This window comes from Macaca nemestrina, chromosome 8, assembly GCF_043159975.1.
Source record: "Macaca nemestrina isolate mMacNem1 chromosome 8, mMacNem.hap1, whole genome shotgun sequence".
In the NCBI taxonomy this organism is placed as follows: domain Eukaryota; kingdom Metazoa; phylum Chordata; class Mammalia; order Primates; family Cercopithecidae; genus Macaca; species Macaca nemestrina.
In genome coordinates this window covers 32,329,640-32,355,041 of record NC_092132.1, presented here as the reverse complement: position 1 = coordinate 32,355,041, position 25,402 = coordinate 32,329,640, and the positions used below count along the sequence as shown (strand labels likewise).

General features: G+C 34.5%; 1 protein-coding gene across 6 annotated transcripts in view; it reads right to left on the bottom strand.

Moving 5' to 3' along the window:
* LOC105475960 (CUB and Sushi multiple domains 3) overlaps positions 1-25,402 on the bottom strand; it is a 1,218,758-nt gene that overhangs the window by 849,815 nt on the left and 343,541 nt on the right. For all 6 annotated transcript variants that reach the window (XM_011731490.2, XM_071067898.1, XM_071067897.1 and 3 more), the window contains exon 5: positions 9,165-9,372. In XM_011731490.2, the coding sequence (XP_011729792.2) occupies positions 9,165-9,372 (208 nt within the window). The remainder of the gene's footprint in view (positions 1-9,164; positions 9,373-25,402) is intronic.

The following is a 25,402-nucleotide window of genomic DNA, read 5'->3' as shown; positions in this document are numbered from 1 at the left end:
GTGTGCGCGCGTATATATATATATACACCTATATTTATACCTGTACATGTATACACACATATACACACATTCATATCTGTGTATCTATATATGTATACCCATATATGTGGTATCTATACCTTATTTGTGCTATCTATTTTTGGCAATGAAGATCATACACTCTGTGATAAGTCAGTCACCCATTCCCCTGATTCTAGTCTTTGATAAACAGCCTTCACCCTTTTATTTCCATATGCAGAGCTTCGAAATTAATTAAATTCCTTATGACCTCTGACATAAAGCAGTCTCCTAAATGGCCTTTCCATTTTCACTTTCTTCATCTGTCTCACTGTTTACTTACTGTATTTTTTTCCTCCTGTCTTCCACAGGCAGATTTTCAAAGGGAAGTTTACTTTCTACTACTGTAGCTATCTCTGCCAGTATAGACATAAATATAAACACACATATATTTCTATAATATGTAAAATACTAGTGAGTATTCATTATACACATTTTTCCTAGAGGGACTGCATCAATAAAAACCATGTGTTAGAGATTACTAGTTATCCCCTAACACCTTTTCTCCTTTTCTTTCCTAAAAATGGAATTTTAGCTGGGCGATGACTAACCAGAATAAGGATTACTGAGTCTCTAACAGTCAAATATACGTGTAATTAGATTTTGGCCAATGGGATATAAGCAGAAATAGGAGACAATGAAATATAAAATGTAGGTCAGCAACCAAAACCTTGTTTAAGAGGTAGATGATGATTGCCATTTGGGTTTTCCTTTTCCTTGTTCTTCTTCCTACTGTTTGGACTGTAACTTAATGGTTAAACTTGAACAAGATATGATCTTGGGAATGAAGGTAACCTACAAGCAGAGCAGTCACATAAATGGATCCTGAATGTTTGATACTAGGTGGTGGTGGTGCGGTTCCCATAAATGCCTTACGTCTTGTTTTAGCCTCTTGGTTTTTGTTTGCATTTTGCTTATATTTTCTTTTATTCACAGTTGAACCTAATCCAAACTAATTTATATACAACTTCAGTCAAATAATGTACAACCATTGGAAAAAAACATGTAAAACCAGATTGTCAGTGATGTCAAATTATATGTGGAACAAAAATCATTTACACCTTTCACAAATGTACATAAAATATGTATGGTGTGAAATGTTCAGGGCTAGGCATTCTGTTTATTTTGAGATCCAAGTTCTCATTAAGATCCCGTTATTTAAGCACAGATATGTGTACAGATAGAAACGAAGCAAGAGAGAAAGTAATCAGGAAGGAGAAAAATCACAAAATCTTAAGATTGTTGAAGTCACAGGAAATTATGAATTCCAAAGTAGGGTGAACAGAAACAAAAGATGAGAAAAAATCTGGGCAGATACCAACATATACAGAATGGATGATGAAGGATAAAAGAGAAGAAAAAGTCTGAAAGGATATAGTCGGTGAGTAATAGGAAAAGATGCAAGAAAGAAAAGACATCCCAGTGACTAAGAATGAAGGATGTTCTGGAAAAGAGGTAATAATCAACAAAGTCAAATGTTGCAGATAAATCAATTGAGATAAGTATTAAATTAGGAACTAAGAAGTTATTGTTCATTTTGTAAAAGACAGTTCCAAAGAAATGATGGGTAAGCTAGTTTAATGGTGATCAATTAGGGGGCAAAAATTGATGGTATAAAAGGGAATTAAGAAAATTGGGGCATGGCACTACTAAGTAGTTGAGAAGGAACAGTGAACAAATGGAGAAACTAGTTTTAGCTGGGAATCAGTCTTCATTGGAAATTTGTATTGACTAAATTTATTAGTTTAAATCTAAATGTTTAGTGTTATTTTAACTAATAAAAATAAATAATTGTACAAAACAATGTAAATAAAACAAAATGTGTTACATACCTTATTGCATTCTTAATTTGAATAACATTACATAGATATTCTATGTTATATAACCTGCATGCCATGTTTTCACTAATATTCTAATCTTGATAACCGTATCATTCCCTTGACTTCAGCCAGTATTTCATTTTTAATGACTTAAAAATTCTTATTCCTACTTCAAATTATATGTCATAATTAAGTCACACATCCAGTGGGACATGTTCTTTTGGAAATTGTGCTTATCTGCAACCTATATCTTACAAATTGAAATCATTATTTATCTTCTGGGCCCAATGCATTAAAACATCTTCCTGATCTTTCTATTATTACTTAAGTATTTTCCATAATCTAATATGAAGAAATCACTATTACTCTCTTGGATATTCAATCACTCATTCCCTAATTTTAGTCTTTGAAAACCAGCCTTTAAACTTTTATTTCCATATGCAGACTTTCCAAATTAATTAAATTCCTTTCAGCCTCTGGCATAGAGAAGCCCCTTAAATGGTCTTTTAATCTTCACTTTCTTCTTCTATCTCACCCTTTAGTCACTGTAATTTTTTCCTTCTTCCTTTCACAGACAGATTTTCAAAGGGAAGACCTCTTTCACTTTCCTTACTCCTTCACTTTGCTTAAATGATTCTCCCCACTCTCTTTATCATTATTTTTTTCAATGTCTAAGTAGGTGATTCCCATCACAGTATTAACTCTCCCAATTAACAAGCAAAACCACAAAAATAAATAAAAATTCTTCTCATTGTACTAATCTATTTGTCACTAGGTCTTATTTCTTCTATCAAATCATATATTCGTATCCACTAATTTACTACAGTTTATAATAATCTATTGTATATTTCAAAGTAGCTACAAGAGAATAATGTGGATCATTCCAGCATACAGAAAAGACAAATATTTAAGGTGATGGTTATCCCAAGGACACTGACCTGATTGTTACAATTTTTTTTTTTTTTTTTTTTTTTTTTTTTTTGAGATGGAGTCTTGCTCTGTCGCCCAGGCTGGAGTGCAGGGGCGCAATCTTGACTCACTGCAAGCTCCGCCTCCCTGGTTCAAGTCATTCTCCTGCCGCAGCCTCGCGAGTAGCTGGGACTACAGGCGCCCGCCACCACGCCTGGCTAATTTTTTGTATTTTTAGTAGAGACGGGGTTTCACCGTGTTAGCCAGGATGGTCTCGATCTCCTGACCTCGTGATCCGCCTGCCTTGGCCTCCCAAAGTGCTGAGAGTACAGGCGTGAGCCACCGCGCCCAGCCGATTGTTACAAATGATATGAATGTATTCAATTATCATATGTGGGTCAGGTGCAGTAGCAAGCCTGTAATCCCAGCACTTTGGGAGGCCGAGGAGGGCAGATCACGAGGTCAGGAGATCTAGACCATCCTGGCTAACTCGGTGAAACCCTGTCTCTACAAAAAATACAAAAAATTTGCCAGGCGTGGTGGCACGCGCCTGTAATGCCAGCTACTAGGGAGGCTGAGGCAGGAGAATCGCTCGAACCCAGGAAGCAGAGGTTACAGTGAGCTGAGATTGCTCCACTGCACTCCAGCCTAGGTGACAGAGTGAGACTCCATCTAAAAAAAAAAAGAAAATTATCATATATACCCCAAAACTATGTGCATCTGTTATGTAAACAACTATGTACATCTATTTCTTGCAAATTTCCCTGAACAATTTATTTATGCTATCTGTTCTCTAATTCTCACTTGAAATTATTACAATCACACTGTCATCTGCACAATTACTTTTATCAAAGTTATCAGTGACTTCCATGTTGCTAAATCCATTTATTAATTTGGGAAGGTATTTTATAATAAGCTACAAGAAAGGAGAAAAACATCTTCCCTTGCTCCTACTTTCTTTTTAACCTATTGTCCCATCACTCTGTCTTTCTTGCAAAATTCCCTGAACAATTTATTTATAGTAATTGCGTATAATATCTCTTCTCCAGTTCTTTCTTAAAACTCCTCCAGTCAGCCTATCACCTACAAAATTACTTTCATCGAAGTTACCCAATGACCTCTACGTTATTACATCCAGTGATTAGTTTTGGAGCTTATTTTATTAGCTTATCATTCACATTTGACAATTGGCCAATTCCATCATAATTTTTTCATTTGGTTTCCAGGAAAATTTATACAGTCAATCTTCTAGGTCTGTGGGATCTGTATTAGCAGATTCAACCAATCACAAATCAAAAATATTTGAAAAATAAAAAATATCAATACAACAATAATACAACAAAGTGATCCATACAGTTTTAAAACTATGTATAAAACATTTACATTATATTAGGTATTGTACATAATCTGGAGATTATTTAAAGTATATGGAAGCATGTGTGTACATTGTATGCAAATATTACTACATTTTATATGAAGAACTTTAGCATCCCAAGATTTTTGTATAAGCAGGGGTGGTCCTGGAACCAATTTCCTGAAGATCCTAAGGGATAACTGTACTGTCATGTTTTTCCTCTTATCTCATTTACTCCGACTCTCAAACTCCTTTGCTGGTTCATCCTAGTTTTGCTGACATTTTAGTGTTGGAGTGTCGCACGACTCAGATATTAGTTCCTTTTTCCTTTTTTTTAAATGTAATAATCACTTCAACTGGTAGAAATAGGAATAATTACTTCCATTTTGAGATTTCCAAATTTAGAAGCTTAGCCCGTACCTTTATTTGAAACTAAGATTTGTATCTCCAGCTGTCCCCTTGAAATCTTCAACTACAGATTTATTAGCCATCTCAAACTTAACACGTCCACATTTAAGCTCCACGTCATCCCTCCAAAAATGTTTCATCAATAGCCTTCCCAATATTAGTTAATTTCAATTGTATTTGCTCAGTTCTGCAGGTCAAATAATCTGGCATCTGTATTAGCAGGTTATTAGAGCTATTCTTTTTTTTTTTTTTTTTTTTTTTTTTTTTTTTTTTTTTTTTTTTTTTTTTGAGACGGAGTCTCGCTCTGTCGCCGGGGCTGGAGCGCAGTGGCCGGATCTCAGCTCACTGCAAGCTCCGCCTCCCGGGTTTACGCCATTCTCCTGCCTCAGCCTCCTGTGTAGCTGGGACTACAGGCGCCCGCCACCTCGCCCGGCTAGTTTTTTGTATTTTTTTAGTAGAGACGGGGTTTCACCGTGTTCGCCAGGATGGTCTCGATCTCCTGACCTCGTGATCCGCCCGTCTCAGCCTCCCAAATTGCTGGGATTACAGGCTTGAGCCACCGCGCCCGGCCAGAGCTATTCTTTTCTTTCTATTATTTATCTTGAAAACCCAGTAATTTCACCTCACCTCCACTGCTATTTTCTTATTTCATAATTATAAACTCTCACTTACATACCACAAATAATCTCTGTTCTTTTAGCTTTTCCTCTTATACTTTATTCTCCACACAGTAGCCATAGTGACTTTTGTTTTTTAAAGTAATAAGGTCAATCATGTCATTACTGTGCTCAAGCCCCTCAAGTGAATTCACATTACATCTAGAGGAAAAGCCAAAGATGAGTCTTGAGCCAGGGTCTATTAATTGTCTTTCTTTCTCTCTTACTGCCTTCACCAATGATCATTCTTTTCTAGCCACAATGGCTTCTTAGGTGTTCCTACAACACAGTAAGGCCCAGTCTGCTTTACGTATTTTGCTCTAGATGTCATTTCTGCCTGAAGGCTCATCCAGTTCACTAACTTCCTCATATTCATCAAGACTTTGTTCAAATATCAACTTTTCAATTAAGTAAGCTACACACTCATCACAACATTCTTGCTCTCCTGACCTCTCTTACTCTTCCACATCTTTTCTTTCTTATCACTCTCTAGACAGAGTGTGTGTGTACCTTATTTATGTTGATCACTGCCTGCTTATTGTCTTTATCCCCTGAGAGAGCACAAGTTCTACAGGAGCAGGCCTCTTTGGTGCTTTAGATAGAAAAGCACTTAGAACAATGCTGTTATGTAGCAGGCACCCCAACAAGTATTTGTTGAATAAACATTGAACAAATGGAATTCTGGTAAAAATCCAAATTAAGTTTGGAAATAAAAAGCATCTAATCCAACTCTCTATCCAAGGCTTGGTAAATAGTTATTTACGAAGTATTGCATTTAGTTAACGTTTTACTTTTTTGTTTCTGCCATAGCATCTAAGCAGACAATGCCATAATATCAGAATTAAGAGAAACCTTGGATGTTATAGGTGAGAAACCTGAGATCTAGGGAGGTGACATGACTTATCCACTGTCATCCATCAACAAGAAGTCAAAGTTGAATCTAGAACACAAGCATCTTTATGCTATGTCATTTTTTATTTCACTATAGTGGATCAATTGACATTCATCAGGTCTCACAGTTTTATCCACCAGTAATAATTAAATGAATGCATTGCATTCCTGTTGAATTATGCAGTGATGCTACTTTAAAAAAAAATAACAAGAAGCTAACAATTTAGCATACATAGTCTGCAAGTAAAGCACTGACTAAGTGTAAATATTCTTTTTGCAGCACAATTGTTGGGCTGGTTTAGTCTGTGTGACCAAAGTAAAAAGCAAGTTAATCAAGCCTTGCCACACTCTATGCACTTCAGGAGTAAAACTATAATGTGTTGTAGCTAGTGACAAGTTTCTGGTCTCTGAATCAAGGATCTGAAGTCCAAAAATTATTTGTAATTTTAATCAAAAGGATGTGAAGGTCTCCTTGTTCACCTGTTTTGAATTCTATTATAAATTGAATATATTATATGAACAGTGCCTACTTATAAGGAAGAATGCTTGATATAATGTCATCTGAAATAAAGTGTGTTCTTTTGATGAGTATATCTTTAAAAAGACATGAGAACTTTAAAGGATTTAAGGTGATCACAGGGCCAGAATTAGATATAAAAGTTTTATTTTAATTATTTACAGATCATTTAATACATAAATTCTCTAACTAATACATTTTAAAAGGAATGTTGTTTTAATATACTTAAATGACTGTATATAATATTAATTTACCAACACTATGCATCTTTATGTTGGCATTTATAGAAATATAGTTTGAACATTTGTATTGATTTCTTGAAACATGCCAAATGATTTTATTTTTGATTTATTATATAGCAAAGATTTTGACAAGTCTACCTAAATTTTACTGTAACATTAATTTTAAAAGAATGCAAAACAATACATTTCTTAGTTGCTATTTTCTAAAGAAGAAAATAAATAAAGTGGCAAAGTGTCTTTTAAAGGAGAAAATGGAGAAATTTGTGGATCTGATACTCTTATTGGACTAACTATATTGTTGAAACCACTTAGATTGTTAAGAAGATATACAAATCATTACTAAGCATGTTTAATCTGAAACAAGAAAGTGACCATATGAACATAAATGGAGAAATTATAATCCACAGAGTAAACATGAGAAATTTGATTTCTAGAGTTTGGTGGTAGCTCAGGAACTGGTACTATAAAACAGAGTTCTATTTTCCTTTATTGTATCCAGTAGTCAAATATTGGTCAAGTTAAAACTGCCATTTTAATAAGATCACTTGTATAGCAAAAGATATTACAATTATTAAAAGATGTGTGGCATTATCATCTACCTTATTATGACTTGAATATGAATCACCATTGAAGTAGCAATTTCTCAAATAATAGCTTTTAAATTATCTAGCATTTAAAACCAAAATTGAGGTGGATTTTATTGCATTCTGGTATGAATTTATCATACCAGGCATATAACTCAAAGTGTTGAGGGCCTAAATGTAGAGGTGAAATAAGTAGGTATATCTAAGTGTGTTACTTTTGTTCTATCTTGCAAGGTAGGATTTACAATTAAGGAAATGCTTTGTACTTTTGGTGAAGCCCAGAAAACTGTGAAGTTTTAAAACCATTTACATAGTGTTCTGTTAGCAGAAGTCCACAATGTTGTCTACTTTCCCTTCTTCATAGTCTTCTTCCCTTGTCTGCATGAAATTATTTCTTAAGATTTCCTTCCTTCTCTTACCTCTTCAAATTACTCCCTCAGTTTTCTTTGCTGTATCATCCTTCTTAGTCCACGCCTTATATGTTGTTAAGTCACAGATTCAGTCCTAGTCCTCCTTTGTCTTCTCATTTTATCCTCTCTCTATCTACTTAATTATATTGTTGCCTATTGGTTCACTTACCATCAATATTAACTAAATATCAGTGTTGTGATTCTACTCTATTGAATAATATAAGAGATATAGTTGTCTAATTGCACATCTCAAAGAATCTTCCAGCTAAAATAATTCAAAACAAATCTCGGTATTTACAGGGTTCTCATTCCAAACTTAACCTTTCCTCAACAATTCCCAACTCAGTGAATATTACTACTGCCTTCACCATTTGTTCAGGTCAGAAAACCAGGTTTTATTTTAATACTGCCTTCTTTATCACCCCCAGTCCATTACAAAGTCCTTTTGATTATACATCATCAATATCTCTCAATTCAGTCTATTTCCTTACCTCATTAATATGACTCTAATTCAAGCTACCATGATCTTTTCTTGTAATACTGCAATCATCTCTTAAGTGATCTTCCTGCAGCGAATCGAGCCCCTCTTCAAATCAATCTCTTCATTTCAATAGGAATAATCGTTTGGATATTCAAACCTCTTCATGTAATTGTTTTGGATAAATCCATGGTTCTTAGCAAATCTTCACATGGCTTAAAAGATCCTCTCTAGTCTAGTGTTTACCTATCTCTTTCCTTTATCAATGTCATCTTATTCTTTCTTTCACTTAGTTACTGAATCATAATCTAATCAATGATATAATTAGATACAAATTTTTAAAATAGCATAAAGAAACATTTTACTTAAAAAATATTATGTCTTAAAAGCATGTTCTGAATACTTTGCAGGTTCCATTAGACCATGCCTTGAGTCGCTAAAGAAATAAACCATATTCCCCCAGATCATGGTGTTTAATTTTTGCTTTCAGATAACAAGGTATATAACAGCTCTACTTAAACAAAGGAAAATTACTTCCAAGATTATTCAATTAATTTGAGAGAAACCATCAAGTATGGACTCGCATGCTAAAAAGCACAACTGTAGGTTACAAAAGGAATAACTTTTATTTGTTTTTACGTGTTTTGAATTTCCATCTATTTTTATGTAAATAGCCCAATCATCAAAAATATCCTTCAGCTCTGACAACCTCTTCACATAACTTTCCTATAAGATCTTTTAAATACCCAAACCTGTAAAAGTCCACATTCAGTTGTTCTTTGTTCCCTAGTTTGCTTCAACAACATCAATGCAAGGATAATAGAAGCTATTTACTTACCATATTGTAGGGGGCTCAGAACCTTCTATTTCTAAGTAATCATATTTCTCTTCCATTTGAAAGTCAGTAAATATGAGTGAAATTGTGTCCCCAGGCTCTGCTACAATGGTCCAAGTGCAATCAGCATTGTTATGGTACTCATTAGGAAAACTAGGGCTGGATATGACGCCACTGGATCCTCTCATTGTTCCTCCACAAGCATCTTCAGCTGTTAAAAATGACAAAATGTTCAGTTTTAAGTTATTAAGATAAATGCAATTGTTCAGTTGTAAGTTATTAAGAGAAAAGCAAGTCAATATTTTTGGATAAAAATAACAGTTCAAATGTGATACCAAGTGCATAATATACTAATAAAGATTAAATAAAATGAGAAGTTTATGAAAAAATGTATAAGCACATATACAAGTATAAACTAGACCTTAACAATTTTATAACAATTGGTTGAAATAGCAATGAAAGTAAGCAAAAAATTTACACTCCAAAATTACACATTAGGAAAATAGAATCAATATATATTTTTTTCACGTTTAAGCGATAAAGTGAGTTAAACAAAGGAAACATGTATCTTAAAGTCTGTGATGGGAAATCTTTGATCACTTTGTTTGTTGATGGAAAAAACTTTTGATTTTTTAATGCAGGTATGTACAACACAAAGACATAATTTAAGAGACAATATAATATAGTTCATGTCAATGGTATGTTTCAGAATTTATTGAAAAATGTTTGTAGAAAAACAACTCAAATAAAAGTACATCACATATCCAGGATATTTTGTTTACAAAGAAATAATAGGGTAACTAATATATCTTTAGAAACATATTCCTATGAAATCAAACAGTATATCTTTTACTAAGTAGTCATATAATGTATATAGATAAAACACGTAAATAACTTTTTGACTAACGTTACTTTGGGATCTATGATTCTGATTTTCCAAATTGGGGCCATAGATTCTCCACTAGTCTACTTGTGGCTGACGATAGGTGCTAGCAGTGTGGTTATATGAGTAGCTGTGTTTGGTATGCAAACATAAGAAAAAACTCCTGTTTCATAAAGGAATTGAAGTTGGGGCATTCGCCTTATTATAGCATTGTTTAGGCCAATCATGCTAATAAGTTACAAGTTCACTTGTGCAATAAATTGTCTTATTACTTATGTTATTGCCTTGGTCGACTCAGGGAATTCCTTCAATTCAAGTTTTTGAGGAAAACTCTGGCTCCATAATGACCAATTATTATTTGATGTGACCGATAGCTCCAGATCCTAAATCAACAGAGCCGGACAATATCTTTCTATTCAATTCCATGATGGGTAGAAAGTAAAAAAAAAAAAAAATGCTTTGTTATTAGAGACAATTTTATTACTATATTATATGCATCAAATGGTATTTGTTTTTTTCTTTCTTGCTCTTCATCCATTTAGCTCCATAATCTATAAATCAAAAATGTAAGTATATTCCTCTTAAAAGATATTTAACATTTATCACACACACTATATATATATATATATATTTGTGTGTGTGTTCTTTCTCTTGTAAGTTTGTTAGATAATTAAAATTAACTAGTTTTCTTGTCTAGACCATGTGGCATACTACTACAAATATTTTCACCAATGCCTTCAAGACCTAAACCTTCTAGTAAGCCTGTACTGCTGTCTCTACCCCCAACTAAATATCACTTATATTATTTCCCTTCTCAAGTACCAACACCAGCGTTGAATACTACTTTGACAAAAAATTATTTCACTAGCATATATTCACAGTTCAACTGGCCCACAATCTATTTAAACAAGTTCAATAAGCTACTTATTTTCCTTCCTCTGGATAAAATCTGAAGGAGACACATAACATTCTAGATCACACTCAGATTAAAGAAAAAAAAATCCTACAGTTTAGAGATTATAGTTTAAGTGTTCTCATCTCAAAAATGAAAAGTATATGAAGTAAATAAAATGTTAATTAGCTCACTGTAGCCATTCCACAATGAATACATATTTCAAAACATCATTTACACATGATAAATATACATAATTTTTGTCTGTTTAAAAATAAATGATTTAACTTAAAAAAATCACAGTACATCAATTAATACATCCAGTCCTGGGTAATCAAAAATAAATTAACTTCATTTTGATTAAGCTTCTTTGCTCCCCATACCTTGGACTTGTGGCAGATGGAGCAGAGGTGGGGCTGAGGTGAGATGGAGAAGTCAAGTCTTCTTCCTTGTTTTCCCTGCCAGTATTTCTGTTCATCCTCCCCTTCTCACTGAGATCTCTATGGGCCTCCTGGGGTTATAAGTAGGAAGGATCAGAGGATATGAATCCTCTTATTTTCCTAACACTAATTTGGCATTGGTTTCTAGGAGCTTTGTCAGACAATTAAAGAAAGATGATTCTTTCACTCATACACCACTTCATGGGATCCACAGAGGTGTCACCTTCAGTTCCATTACTGTGGGTGATTGTGTTTCTCCAGCTGGCTGCTTAGATTTCTCTCTTATGCTATAGGTATAGAACAGTACAGTTCGATCTTCTTTCCATATGTCTCCTCACCTTTTCAGATTGGCCTCTTGGGCAGGATGTAAGACCATGCCACAACAGAACTCCCGCACAAAAATCCTGCATTTAGTCAAATGAAAACACACCCATTTATTCATCCTCTGTGGAAATGCAGTTTCTTTCAAAATGCAGTCCCTTGGGTTGCAATAGATATTTAAATACTTTAGCCATCATTTTAATGATAATAATATATTATATTCCATAAGCTTCAAGGCATAGAAATCAATTTCTCTATATGATATCTTTGAATTTCCTCAACTTAGACTCACAATGCAGACAAATAACTCTACACTCCTGACACATGGAAGAGAGAACAACCCAGAAAACAGCTCACTTCAAGGAAATCTTTATTTCACAGCAAAACAATTTCAACTCAAGTGTATGACTAATTTTCACTTGAAAACAAGGATAGGAACTCAGTTCCTCCATCATTCAAGCCAATGTTCATGTAGATTATTGTACCAAGTTCTATGCTCAGCATTTCTGTTTAATATGTTTATTATGACAGAGACTATCATAGAATCAGTAGCTGACAAAGTGGTGAAAAAAGTAAACTTTGCTTCAGTAAATGTTAGATTTTAAAAATTTTTGGTTTGGTGTCCCTACTTAAATGCTGAATTCAAGGCAATATTTTTTAAAAAAACATATTTTCTGTAATTATGAATTCATAGCAGGACATACTACCTAAGTCAATTTAAAAAGAACTTATAGCAGAGTTGGGACAAGTAAAAGGCAGCATTAAAACAAACCATGAAACTCTTGAATCCAATGTTGTGCTCTTTCTGCTAAATACCATGGCTTGGTCTCTGTTCAAAATGAGTTGGTACATATCCTGTAAATGACAGGATACAGGCTTCTATTCTTTCATCATTACTCTGTCATGGCCTGCAGGCTTGCTTGTTTAATAAATGATGTCTACAGCATTTTCTATCCAACAATTCACAGAAAGTGGGGGGTTCACTTCTGTGGTTGTTCCATAGAACCATCTCCTTAAGAGGCTCAAGATGCACATAGGATCATATTGGCCATTTGTATAAACTTCTTGTAAAACAAAATTTATTCATTTTGTTATCTGTCCAAAAAGTATTCATTGAGATCTGCCAAGTGCCAGGAGGAAATCATGTAATCTCTCCAACTGTAATGACTATAAAACGTTTTCATGATCCCTGCTCTCATGGAGTGTTCTATTAGAGAGTCAGGCTCTAAACAAATGGCAAAATGAATACAAAAGATTACATTTCCAGCAGGTCCTATGAAGAAGGAACATTTAGTACTAATGCTGTATGCTTGGGGCCTTGAACTAGTTGACGAATTAAGGAACAAGAATTTCCTGAGGAAGTGATGCTGGACTGGAAACTCAAAGCAAAATAGTAAGCAATAACGAGATGAAAAGCAGAGGGAAGAGTGTTCCTGCAGCTTCACTGACACTTTTGCCAAGGTAATGGGCCTGTGTGCTACAGCAAAAAGGGTGAGGGGCTATTTGGTACCAAATGCAATTGGAAGGGCAACTAAGGGTTAGACCTTGCAGGACATTTCTGACAAGGCTATGGAATTTATTCATAGTAATGGAACATTAAAGTGTTTTTAGTGGGGATATGGCACAATTGGATTTAGGTTTTGAAAATATCATTTAGTTGCTCTATGGAAGGATAACAGAGGGAGGCCATAGTTAATGAAGATTAGGAGGCAGAATCAAGAGTCCATGCAAATTCTTGCATGCTTCATTGCTGCCTAAAGATAAAACATCTCGTTTTGACTATATTATATTTTTATCTCATTATCTTCAAAAGATTAGTTTGGTTTTTCTAGATATGTCAGAAGAAATACCATGGTGACAAAATAAATTAGAACATCCATTTTAGGCCAAGGCTTAAGAATAATATATTTTCACCTAAATAGTAAAACAATGCCATTAAATACCTTAGACTCCCTTTGAGGTTAACTAGAAGTGATGGCTTCCAAATGTGGTTGCTTAACATACAGATAATACAGTGAGTAATAAAAACAATGGTGGATTCTCTACTCTTGTTCTAGGAAAAGTATAAAGGTTGTAAGACATAAAGTCATTTAATTTTTTATATAGGTATATGTATACACATTTACATAGCTCAGATGTTAGCAAATTGCATGTTAAGAAGCTTGCAAAGTCAATCCGTTGTAAAACGTGAAGAAAACCACAAATTCAGCTAATGGTTTCAATAAAGATAATGTGGAATTTTAAGAATGAGGACTAAAATTGTTAACCCTTTTGGACTTTGGATTTATTCCAACTTTCTGGAGCAATATTATCAATTCTCTCATAAGTTCTTAGTGCATTTAAATTTATTAATTAAAAACTACGGCTGTTAAAAATGTTAGTAAATATCATTTTAATTGTTTAAAATATTATAAATCTATCATCAAATAACACCATTTATTATACTTTAAAATAACTGAATTTATATAAAATTCATAAATAATGCCTTTTTATCTCTTACCTAGAGAGCAGGGAAAAACGTAACAAAATAAAATAAAGATTAGCTGTATTATAGTGAAAAGGTTTTTACAAATAGTTCACTATGATTTCAAAAATGTACTTTTTCCTAAAATTAAATTTTTATTTACTTTTAATCTCTGTGACAGTTGTTTAGATATTGTAAATATATGATCTTGTTTTGGCTTTGGGTATGAGACCACAACATTTCACTGAACATAATATAAATTGGAACTTCTCCAAACGTGGCTGTTAATAAAAAAATAAACACAGTTTCAAAAAACACCTAAATGGTTTTCTATAACACATCTTTTCTGATACTGATCTTATATTATGCTCTGCCTTGCTATTAGTTTCCTCTGAAATAGCTTAGGGTTGGGTGTGGGGTACAGTATATAGGCTTGTTTATCACCAAAGAGAAATGAAGTGTAAATTGTAGGAGAGCAGTACACTTGGTCAATTCCAGATGCTAAGCATTCAATTCAATTTCAAATTTTATCATGGGACATTTTTTCTACAAATCTCCTTTGCTAAATCTAAAATTTCCATCAGCACTCAAGTGAAACTGACATCTATGTGAGGCTTTTTATTTTGTCCCAAGACAGCCATCACTGTTGTGTGCCTAATTAGACAAACTATTTAAATATTACACTGTCATTAATTAGCCATCATATTACATATATGGAGCAGTAGTTAATTTTGTGTAACTGCTTCTACTTACATTTAATAATTCAACTTTTTGCATTGTTGTGTTTAAGGAGAAACCCTTTTCTCATGGAGAAGAAAATTGAGCAACTGGGTAAATAACAGTTCTTTCAGATTGATAATTTTGTTTTATGTTTGTCATGGTACAACACATAATACCTTTCCAGCTTATGAAGAAAACAAAAGTGTATTTTCAATGATTCTAAAGGAAATTAAAGATTCTCATATTTTTATTTTTCAGTTAAGCTCCCTCAGTTCGTTTCATATTAAAGCAAATGAAATTAAAAAGAAAAACATGTATAACAGATCAAAGAAAAATTCTCAACATTCACTGAGATAAACACCTCTGAAAAGTAAAAAGAACAAAGTATAATGGCATTTTAGCTTTGAAAGTTCATTTTTGAATGCACAAATATGCTTTTTACAAATATCCTACATTAATTTCCATTTACCTTCCAAAGAGACATGTTGAGAAAATGAGAGACAGCTAATGCACTGAAGAAAGTAATTAATAAGTATGTGTTTTTAAACATCCAGGTTAAAATACTTCTCAGAATCTCTAAATAAGACAAAAATATAAGCATTCATTCAATAAAACTTAAATTATTTAAAGATTTGGAGAATAAAATATTTGAATTAAATCAAGTAATAACCATGAAAGAGCAACAGGGAACAAATTTACATTATTGACTTAAAAATTAAAACTGAGAAAAATATATATATATAATAACTGTTTTAAAACATTAAGCCAGGTCCATGAAGAACTGTGATCTAAGAGAGGAAAAAAACTAAGAAGGAGAGCCCTATAATCATTTGACTTTCTCTAATGAGACACATTCTAGACCATAGAATAAGGAGTGGGATTACAAGTAGAGCATGATGGTCCTTTCAGCTCAGGAGATAGAATTCAGGAAACATGAGGGAAATGTTAGTCATAGGGCAAAGTTCTAGAAAGGAGGAAGCTCTGCAGAAGAAAAGGACTCGAAAGATTTACATTGGGTTCTCTTCATTAGTGTTTGCTAAATACTAATAAATGCATGCAATTGGATGAAATTTCATGAAGTCACATAAAGAGGAATGTGTCAGATGAATGGTTCCAACGAAGCACACAGGGGTGAGATTTGTTCAGGTACCACTAGCTAGAATATAGAGTCCACTTTAACTGAATGGAGTATTCAGTAGAAATCTCAAAAGGGGTGCACTTCAGTAGAGATGGTAAATTACGCCTATAGGTAAGGCCACTTAAAAATGCAATACTTAAAGCTTAAAAACAAATCTCAAAAGACACAAAGTGAACCAAAAGTAACTTTAATACATACTAGAAGAAAGCTCAAGATTACTTAAAGATAACTAAATCCAGACACTAAGTATCTTTAAATTCACCACGTTCAACATACAGTTAAAAGAAAGTACTAGCTATGTCAATAAACATAAAGATACAACCCATAACCAAGAGAAAAATCATTAGAAACAGACCAAAAAATATGGAGATGATGGAATTAGAAAATAAGGACTTTATAACATATATAACTATATTCAACTACTTAAAACAAGGGTTAGCACACTACACCCCAGACTAAATCTGGCTTATAGACTTTTTTTCGTATTGCCTGTGATCTAGTAATGATTTTTACATTTTTAAAGGATTGTAAAAACCAACAAACCAAAATCAAAGATGAATACATGTTAGAGACTATGTAACCACAGCAAAGCCTAAAATATTTACTATATAGCCCTTTTCAGAAAAACTGAACTCAATGAACACCGTGAGGAAAGAAAGGGAAGATATAAAAAGATGAGCACATGAAACTTTAAGAGATGCAAAATATATTACTAGAAATTTAAAAAAAATACTCAGTGGGCCTCATAGAAGAGTAGACAGTACGAAAGCAAAGATAGTGGACTTAAAGACATGGCAATAGCAACTATTCAGAATGCAGCTATGAGAAAAGCAAGATGTCTTTTTAAAGAACAGATATTCCCTGTAGGAAAATGCCAAACAGTTTAATATGTGTTATTGAAGTTCCAAAAAGGTTGTGGAGCAGGGGCAAGCATGGAAAACTATGGAAAGATTAATGGTCAAAGGATTTACAACTTTGATGAAAATATAAAATCCATAGTTACAAAAGGCATAGAGCTGTTTGCATCTTGATGTGATAGAGACGACTAGCTGAGATCTGAAATTCATGTTCCAATTCCACTTATGAGGTGTTGCTGGGAGGCTGCTGCCAGCCAGGACAAATATTTTAGTGCTTTTCACAACTAAGTGAGGCCATGTAGCTGCATTCTGATTAATAAGTTGTCAGTGAATTGAGATAGAATTGCAATCTTTGCCATACACATTCTTTATTCTCTATCTGGATGGAGGCTGTGTTCTTGGGCAGCTTCAATGACTATATGTTGATGATCGCAGGGTCTCTTTTCCACTTGCGTATTTAAAATGTCTGCCTCCCTCTCGTTGTAAACTTCATAAAGGCAGGGCTTATGTCCCTTTTTGCTTATATTATATCTGTTACTTAAAACTACTACACCTACATGTATAGTAGGGACTCCAAGTGAATTTGTTGAATTAAACATGAAATGAACAAATAAATGAATATAATTATTTAAATTGATCATCATTTTGGATTCTGATCTTTGAGAATCCACAGAATAGAATAAACAGAATTTCAAAAAATACATCGCTGTTCAAAAACATAGGAATAGTATGATAAATGGAGCAAAAAGTCAAAACAAAGTAAAACAATGGGGTGAGTTGCTAAATACATTTTAAGAACAAGATATGAGGCCAGGCGTGGTGGCTCACGCCTGCAATCCCAGCACTTTGGGAGCCCAAGGTGGGTGGATCACGAGATCAAGAGATCGAGACCATCCTGGCCAACATGGTGAAACCCTGTCTCTACTAATAACATAAAAATTAGCTGGGCATGGTGGCGGGTGCCTGTAGTCCCAGCTACTCAGGAGGCTGATGCAGGAGAATCACTTGAACCCGGGAGGTGGAGGTTGCAATGAACTGAGATTGCGCCACTGCATGCCAGCCTGGCAAATGGGTGACATGCCATCTCAAAAAAAAAAAAAAGAATAAAGAATAAAGAAAAAAGAAAAAGAACAAGTTATATAAGTTACAGGTCAAAATAACATAATTGGAAAATTTCTACTTCTCTTCAGCAAGTGGAAATTCTTAGTTAAGTAATTTCTATTCTCCATCCTTAATTTCAAGAAAGGGCATCATCACTATTTGCAAATTCTAGAACTGTGTATATAGGACATTCTTTAAAGTCACTGATAAAATAAACTTACTGAGTGAATTTAGCAGTACAACTAAATACAAGGAAATATACAATAATATATCAGAGACATACAATTAGACTGACATTTTTAAAGTACCATTTTTAATGTAATAAAATTTCAAATACTTAGGAATGAAGGTACTAAGACATGAAAAAGCTGGGTAAAGCTCCACTCAAAATATTTTAAAGCATTTTTGAGAGAAAATACAAAAGACCTATGTAAACAAATGAGTATGTTGTCTCCCAAATTAACCTATGACTTCAGAATAGTCACAATCAAAATACTGGCAAATGTGCATGTGTAAATTGACAAGCTGATTTTTTAATTTCCTGGAAATGCAAAGATCTAAGTCTAACTCAAACAATCATAAAGAAGAATATACAGCTGAAAAACAACCAGATTCCAGATTTCAGACTTATTATAAAGCTGCCATAATCAAAATAATGGAGAATTAAAAACAAGTATAGAAGAGTTAACCAATGGAACGTAACGAAAAGTTCAGATAAAGACTCACACATATTCATGACAACAGCAACACTTGATTTATGACAAGAACACCACTGTAGAACAGTGAGGATAAAACATCTTTTCCAACATTGGCCCTGAAAAATTCATGTCTTTCTCTCATTCAAAATACATTCATACCATCCCAATAGCTCTAAAAGTTTTAACTAATTCTAGTATCAACCCGGAAGTCCAAAGTCGAGAGTCCTATTTTGATATCATGTAAATCGGCAATGGATAAGACTCAAGGTACCACTGTGCAGAAGCAAATTACTCTAACTGTGAACCTCTGAAATCAAAAATGTTCTGTGCTTCTTAAATACAATGGTCAGACAGACATAAGATAGACATTCCCATTCCAATAGGGAGAAATAGGACAGAAGAAAAGGGTAACAAGTAAGACTGAAATTTAACAAGGTAAACAATATTATGTCTTGTAGCTCAAGAATAATATTCTTTGGTTCAGTGTGTAACCTCCAGGGATTGAGATTGGGTTCCCAAAGCTTCAAGCAGCTTTGCTCCCATGACAGTTCTATGTTGTGGCCCCATCTTCAAATCGGCTCTGTGCCTAGAGCTCTCCAGAGCTGAAATCACATACCCAACAGTCTACTGGTCTGGATTCTCTGGGGTGGTCCTGCTCCCATGGCTCCACTGGGCACTGACCTAGTGAAAACTCTTCATGGTGGCCTCACTTCCAGGGCAGTTTTCTTTCTGAGTTCCACAGCTTTCTTTACAGGGCACCCTTTTCAATCTAGATGAAGGCAGCCATGACCCCACAACTTTGCTGGACATAGCCCATGTCGTTCCAGGACCCACCAAAGTTACTCCAGGAGTGGCTGGGAAGCATGGAAACAGAGTGCAGGCAGCAAGAGCTGAGGTTCCATAAGCATCCCCAGTCCCTTATTTGAAATTGCTCTCTTCCTCAGGCTCTTGTAGCCTGGACCTGTGATGGGAATGGCAGCCCCATGATCTCCAAATTCCCTTTGGCATCATTCTTCCACTTTCTTAATGAATAGTACCAGGCTGATCCATATTAATCTCTTTATCAAAGGGTCACCTAATCTCACCCTTCCTGTTCTCTCCTGTACACATCCTCATTTTTTATAATATGGACTGTCATACAGTTTTCCAAATCCTTAAGTTCCACTTGCCTTGATTAAAAAATTCCATCTTCATATCATTTCTTTCTTCTCCTATTTTATTATAAGCTTGAAGAGAAGCAAAGTCATGCTTTGAACACCTTCAACACTTTGCTTAGAAATTTCTTCATGCAAATATCCTACGTCATTAACCAGAAGTTCTAGGACACTAGGACATGAATACAATGCAGCCAAGGTCTTTGCCACTTTGTAACAAGGATCACCTTTTCTCTAGTTTCTAATAACATGTTCCTAATGTCCATCTGAGACCTCATCAGAATCACATTTACCGTCCATATTTCTACATTTTTTAATGACTAAGTTTTTACCTAAGAAGATTGAGGCTTTCTCTACAGCTCTCCTCTTCTCTTTCTGTACCCTCACCAAGATTGTCCTTAATGAATGGACATTCACAATAATGCAGGCTTTTTCAGCATGTACCTCATAACTATCCCAGCCTCTATTTGTTACCTAATTCCGAAGATGCTTCCACATGTTTAGGTATTGTTACAGTAGCATCCTTACTTCTTGGTACCAGTTTTCTGTCTTAGTCTATTTAAGCTATTATTTGTCACAAATCTGGAGCCTGGGAAATCCAAGATCAAAGCACTGGCAGATTCAATAGCTGGTGAGGAACCACTTTATGGTTCATAGATGGTGCCTTCTTGCTGTGTACTTATGTGGTAGAAGGGTTCAATGAGCTCCATGAGCCTATTTTATAAAAGCACTATTCCCATTCATGACAGCTCTGCCCTCAACACCCAATCACCTCCCAAAAGGCCCAACCTCCTAATATCATCAGTATGGGGAGAGGATTTCAATGTATGAATTTTGGGGGGACATAAATTTAGACCACAGCATGGGACAAGAGAAAAAGACAGGATTGAAGTCATGATCTTTGTCATTCCCAGGTCAGAAGAAGTTTTCAAAGGATTTTTAAATTAAATACTGTTTTATTCAACAAACCATGATTATATATATTTATGGGGTATAGTGTGATATTTTAAAGTATGTTTACCATGTGGGATAATTAAATCAAACCAATTAACCTATCCATCACCTCTATTATTTATCATTTTTCGAAATGAGACATTTGAAATTTACTCTGACTTATTTTGAAATATACATTGCTGTTGCTCATAGATTCCCTCCTGTGCAATAGATCTTACAACTTATTCTAGTTTATCTGAAACTTTGTACCTTTCAGTCAGTGACTATTCACTTTCTCCCTTCACCCCCCCAATCCACCAAGCTTATTCACCTTTCCTCAGTTTTGCTTGTATTCATTTACTGTGTGTATGTAGTTCTATACAAGTTTATCACATGTGTAGGTTTGAGCATCTACCATTGCAGTCAATATACAGAACAGGCCCATCAATACAAGAATTTCTAGTGATGCTCTTTTTATTTATGTATTTATTTTTTGAGAGGGAGTCTCGCTCTGTCACTCAGGCTGGAGTACAGTGATATAATCTCAGCTCACTGCAACCTCTGCTTCCTGAGTTCAAGTGATTCTCCTGCTTCAGCTTCCTAAGTAGCTGAGTTTACAGGTGCCTGCCATCATGCCTGGCTAATTTTTTGTATTTTAGTAGAGACAGGGTTTCACCATGTTTGTCAGGCTGGTCTTGAACTCCTGACCTCAAACGATCTGCCTCCCTCAGCCTCCCAAAGTGCTGGGATTACAGGCAGGAACCACCATGCCCGGCTGTGTTGCTCTTTTTAAACTATTCTCACCGCCCTTCTTCTTCTACCTACTTCCTAATCCCTGGAAATCATTTACTTATCTGCCTTTCATTTTCAAGATTTTTCATTTCAAAATGTTTTATAAAATGAAATGATACAGTATATAATCTTTTGGGTTTACATTTTTTGCTCAGCTGGAGATCTCTCCAAGTTATTGCATATTTCAACAGTTTATACAATTTTTTGCTGAGTAATATTCCATGGTATGTACGTGATTACCGTTTTTGAGAAAACATCTTTTAAAATGAGGTTGGATACCAAGAATTGACTACGAATTACCCTAGGATAAGAGCTTGTGAGTTCAATGACTTTGGTCTGCAACCAGACCTCTCAGAATGCAATGATATACACAACTCACCCAATAAAACATATATATATACACACATGTACACACACACGTATGTACATACACACACATATGTACATACACACACGCACACACACACACTTGTGTGTGTGTGACCTCGGCAAGAGTTGCTCTTTATGTTGTGTTGCAACTCCAGTTGCAATTGTCCTGAGTTTCTAGAAAGCCCAGTTCTTGGACTAAGAAGTCCAAGAGAAGTCCATGAGACTGAAGTCATTGCAGAAAACTGAAGCTTCCCAAGCTGTCTTATTTCAATGCCTGGATAACAGTAAAAGTAGACTTCTCATGTCTAAATGTCAAATGGTGCTAATCACAGTTCTGACTTCATTGAAGATTGAACTTTGTTCCAAGAGTGTTTAAGTGACTTGCCTAAGGTAAACCAGCTGGGATTTTTTGTTTTGTTTTGTTTCTGAGCCAATGCTAAAAACAGTCCTCTGACTACCTCAATAAATGGCTTAGTTTTATAATTTGTTTTGCAAGTGGAGTACTGGCCTTTTAATATGATCAAAACTGCATAACTAACTTCTGTGCACAGTGCAATCCCATAATAGGGGAGCCCCCCCCAAAAGAACACAAAAAGGCCTATTTATCCCTGCATTGTCACAGCTGACTGTGCCACCTTTGAAATTTAACTTTGCCTTATTTTTTGGCTTTCTTGATATCTCCTCCCAGCAGTTCCCACTGCACTGTGTGCTCCTTGGAGCCAGAGATGCTGGCCACAGTGTACTAAATGGAGAAACCTCAGACTTTGAAGTCTGGAAGTTTCCTAGACTAAGAATTATGAATATTTTGTTTTAGTTTTATTTATAGATACAGGGATGTATACTATGTATATAGTTTTTTATCAAAATCCAATCATCTGTAGTCATATTAGGAGCAGTAATTTAAACTGCTGACCTCAGTGCAATTGCTGAAATTTGTAAATAAAATTAAATACAGCAATGAACATAGTAATGTTGCATCTCTTTCCTCTAAGGAAATGAATAAAGCTCTAATCCACATTTAATGATTACATCTGGGGTAGGCACAGGAGAAAAAAGATAGAAAATAGCTACATGCCATGTACCATATTAAGCAACAAATAATGTTTTTAAGGGCTAGGTTTAGATGTGATTTAAGTCATATTTTCCTACTTCCTGTAGGACAGCCTTTAGCTTCAGGGTACCATCTTAACTGTGTTGCTGGTAGGGACATGCAGTCTTGCCGAGGAAATAGAGAAATAAACACATACTGTTGTTTCTGTCTCATAATATTTGAAATCAGTCATGAAGGTAAAAGTTCTCTATGTTTCAATAAATTCTCCTGCTTTACTTGTCTTAAGCAGCTGCTTCAAACTGCTAGAGTTTCTGAGAGTATTCTCTACAAATGAGAATCAATAACCACTCAAACTAAAATTCATGAAATCAATTCTTTGAAATGAATACAAGTTTTGGAAAAGATAATTGCTACCCAAACTAGTTAAGATGCTTTTTGAATATTAAATATTCTCCACAAGTAGTTGAGTGGTTAAGAGGATTGAGTCGACTGACATAAACTGCAGAATCGTCATATACATGGAGGACAGTTGAAATCAATAAAGTAGATTTCACCTTCTACTAAATAGTATATAGTATGAACAGTGGAAACCTAGGAAACCATAATATTAAATTAATTGGTAGAGAAACAGGAGGGAATGAGGTAGATAGAGAAGTGGCTAGACAGGTACAAGAATAATCAATAAATTATTTCACAAGAAAGACAAAAAATGTTCTCTAAAGAATGAGTTAATAACAATGTCAAATGTCATGGAGAGACTCTACTTTAAAAATGTGAACAATTATGTATCTATTAGGAAGCCACTGTTGAACTTAGGAAAAGGGTTTCAACAGAATGTGTGAAAAGAAGCAAGACTGCAGTCAACTGAGAAATAAATTGCAGTAAAATGAATAGAAATGTTAAACAAAGACAAATTTTCTGAGGAATTTGAAAAGGGAAGAGGGAAAATTTACTGTTAGGAGAAGATAATAGAATAAAGCAATAAAAATTTAGTTTGTCTTGTTATTGAGAATAGGATGTGTTGGCTTCATTTGTGTTTGGATTTTGGAAAGATATTGGAGAGATGTCTATCAGCTGAAGGGATCCCAGGTGGAGAAAGACCTTGACATAGGTGAAAAATGGGGAATACCACAGTGAGTAGATTAGCTATTATGCCTGGGTTAGTACAGTCATTTTTTATTTTGATCATGCATTAGCATCACCTGGAGGACTTTTAAAAAGCATCCTACTGTAGACCTCATTATTAACCAATAATGTTTTTACAAAGAGTAGAAATTGGAGGGTTGGAGATGAATTATAGGTATCTTTAAATGTTCTCTAAGTGTTTCTGATGGCAGCCTAGCTTGAAACAGAGGTAGACAGAGCATTGGAAATTTTGAGAAAAATCATACTCTAATCATCCTCACTTTCATAAATGAAGTAACATTAAAGTTTGCTTTCTGAGGGTAAAAAGCATGAAGTGGATTGGGAAATCAAGGAGAGCAGTGACGTTAAAAATGAAAGTAGGCACAAATAAAGACAGAGCTTTCATAAAATATAAAGAGCTGAGATGATGCCTACTTTTGTTACTTAAACCATAGTTCTTGGGCCCTTCCCTGTACCTACTGAATCAGAAACTCTGAGGATGAGGTCCAGCAATGGAAGTTTTAGCAAGCCTTCCAAGTGAATCTCATCCATGCTAACCTTTGAGATCTACTGACCTAGGAAAATTCTGAATGCTTAAATAATCGTCAGATTCTAATCACCATCTCAGGGAATTCAGAAAGGGGAGGAATAGATCTGACCAGTTCCTTGGAGATCTGTGAGACGTCTCACACTATATCAGCTGACTAGGAGAATATGTACTTTTGAGGTGTTCTCCTTTTTATTTCATAATGTTTTAAATTAAATACAATATAGATGCTGAAAAGTCTACAACTTCTAAGTGAATAGCTTGATAAATTTTCACAAATTGAACACAGCTTTGTTGCTAACACCCAAATCAAGAAGAGAACATTAGCCTAATGGTAGAAATCTCCCAAATACTCCCTCTCAGTCCTTACTCTTTCCATCCTGAAGATAATAGATTATACATTATAGCATAATAGATTATTTTGCATGTTTTGAACCTTATAAAATGGAAGTTTAAAGTATGTACTCTTTGGAATCTGGCTTCTTGCAATCAATTATTCTTTGTGGGATTCATCCATATTTTTGCATGTAATTATAGTTTATTAATTTTCACTGTTTGATAGTGGTACATGTCACTATTTTAACTGTATTATCTTTAGTGAAACTTTGTGTTCTTTACAGATATGGTTATTATGTCTATAATGTATTTTGCAACAGATCTGAGTAAATGTCTAGTAATGTGTATGATTAAAATGTTTGTGTTCCATCAAAATTAATATGTTTACATCTTATCCTCTGAGGCAATGGCTTAGGACAG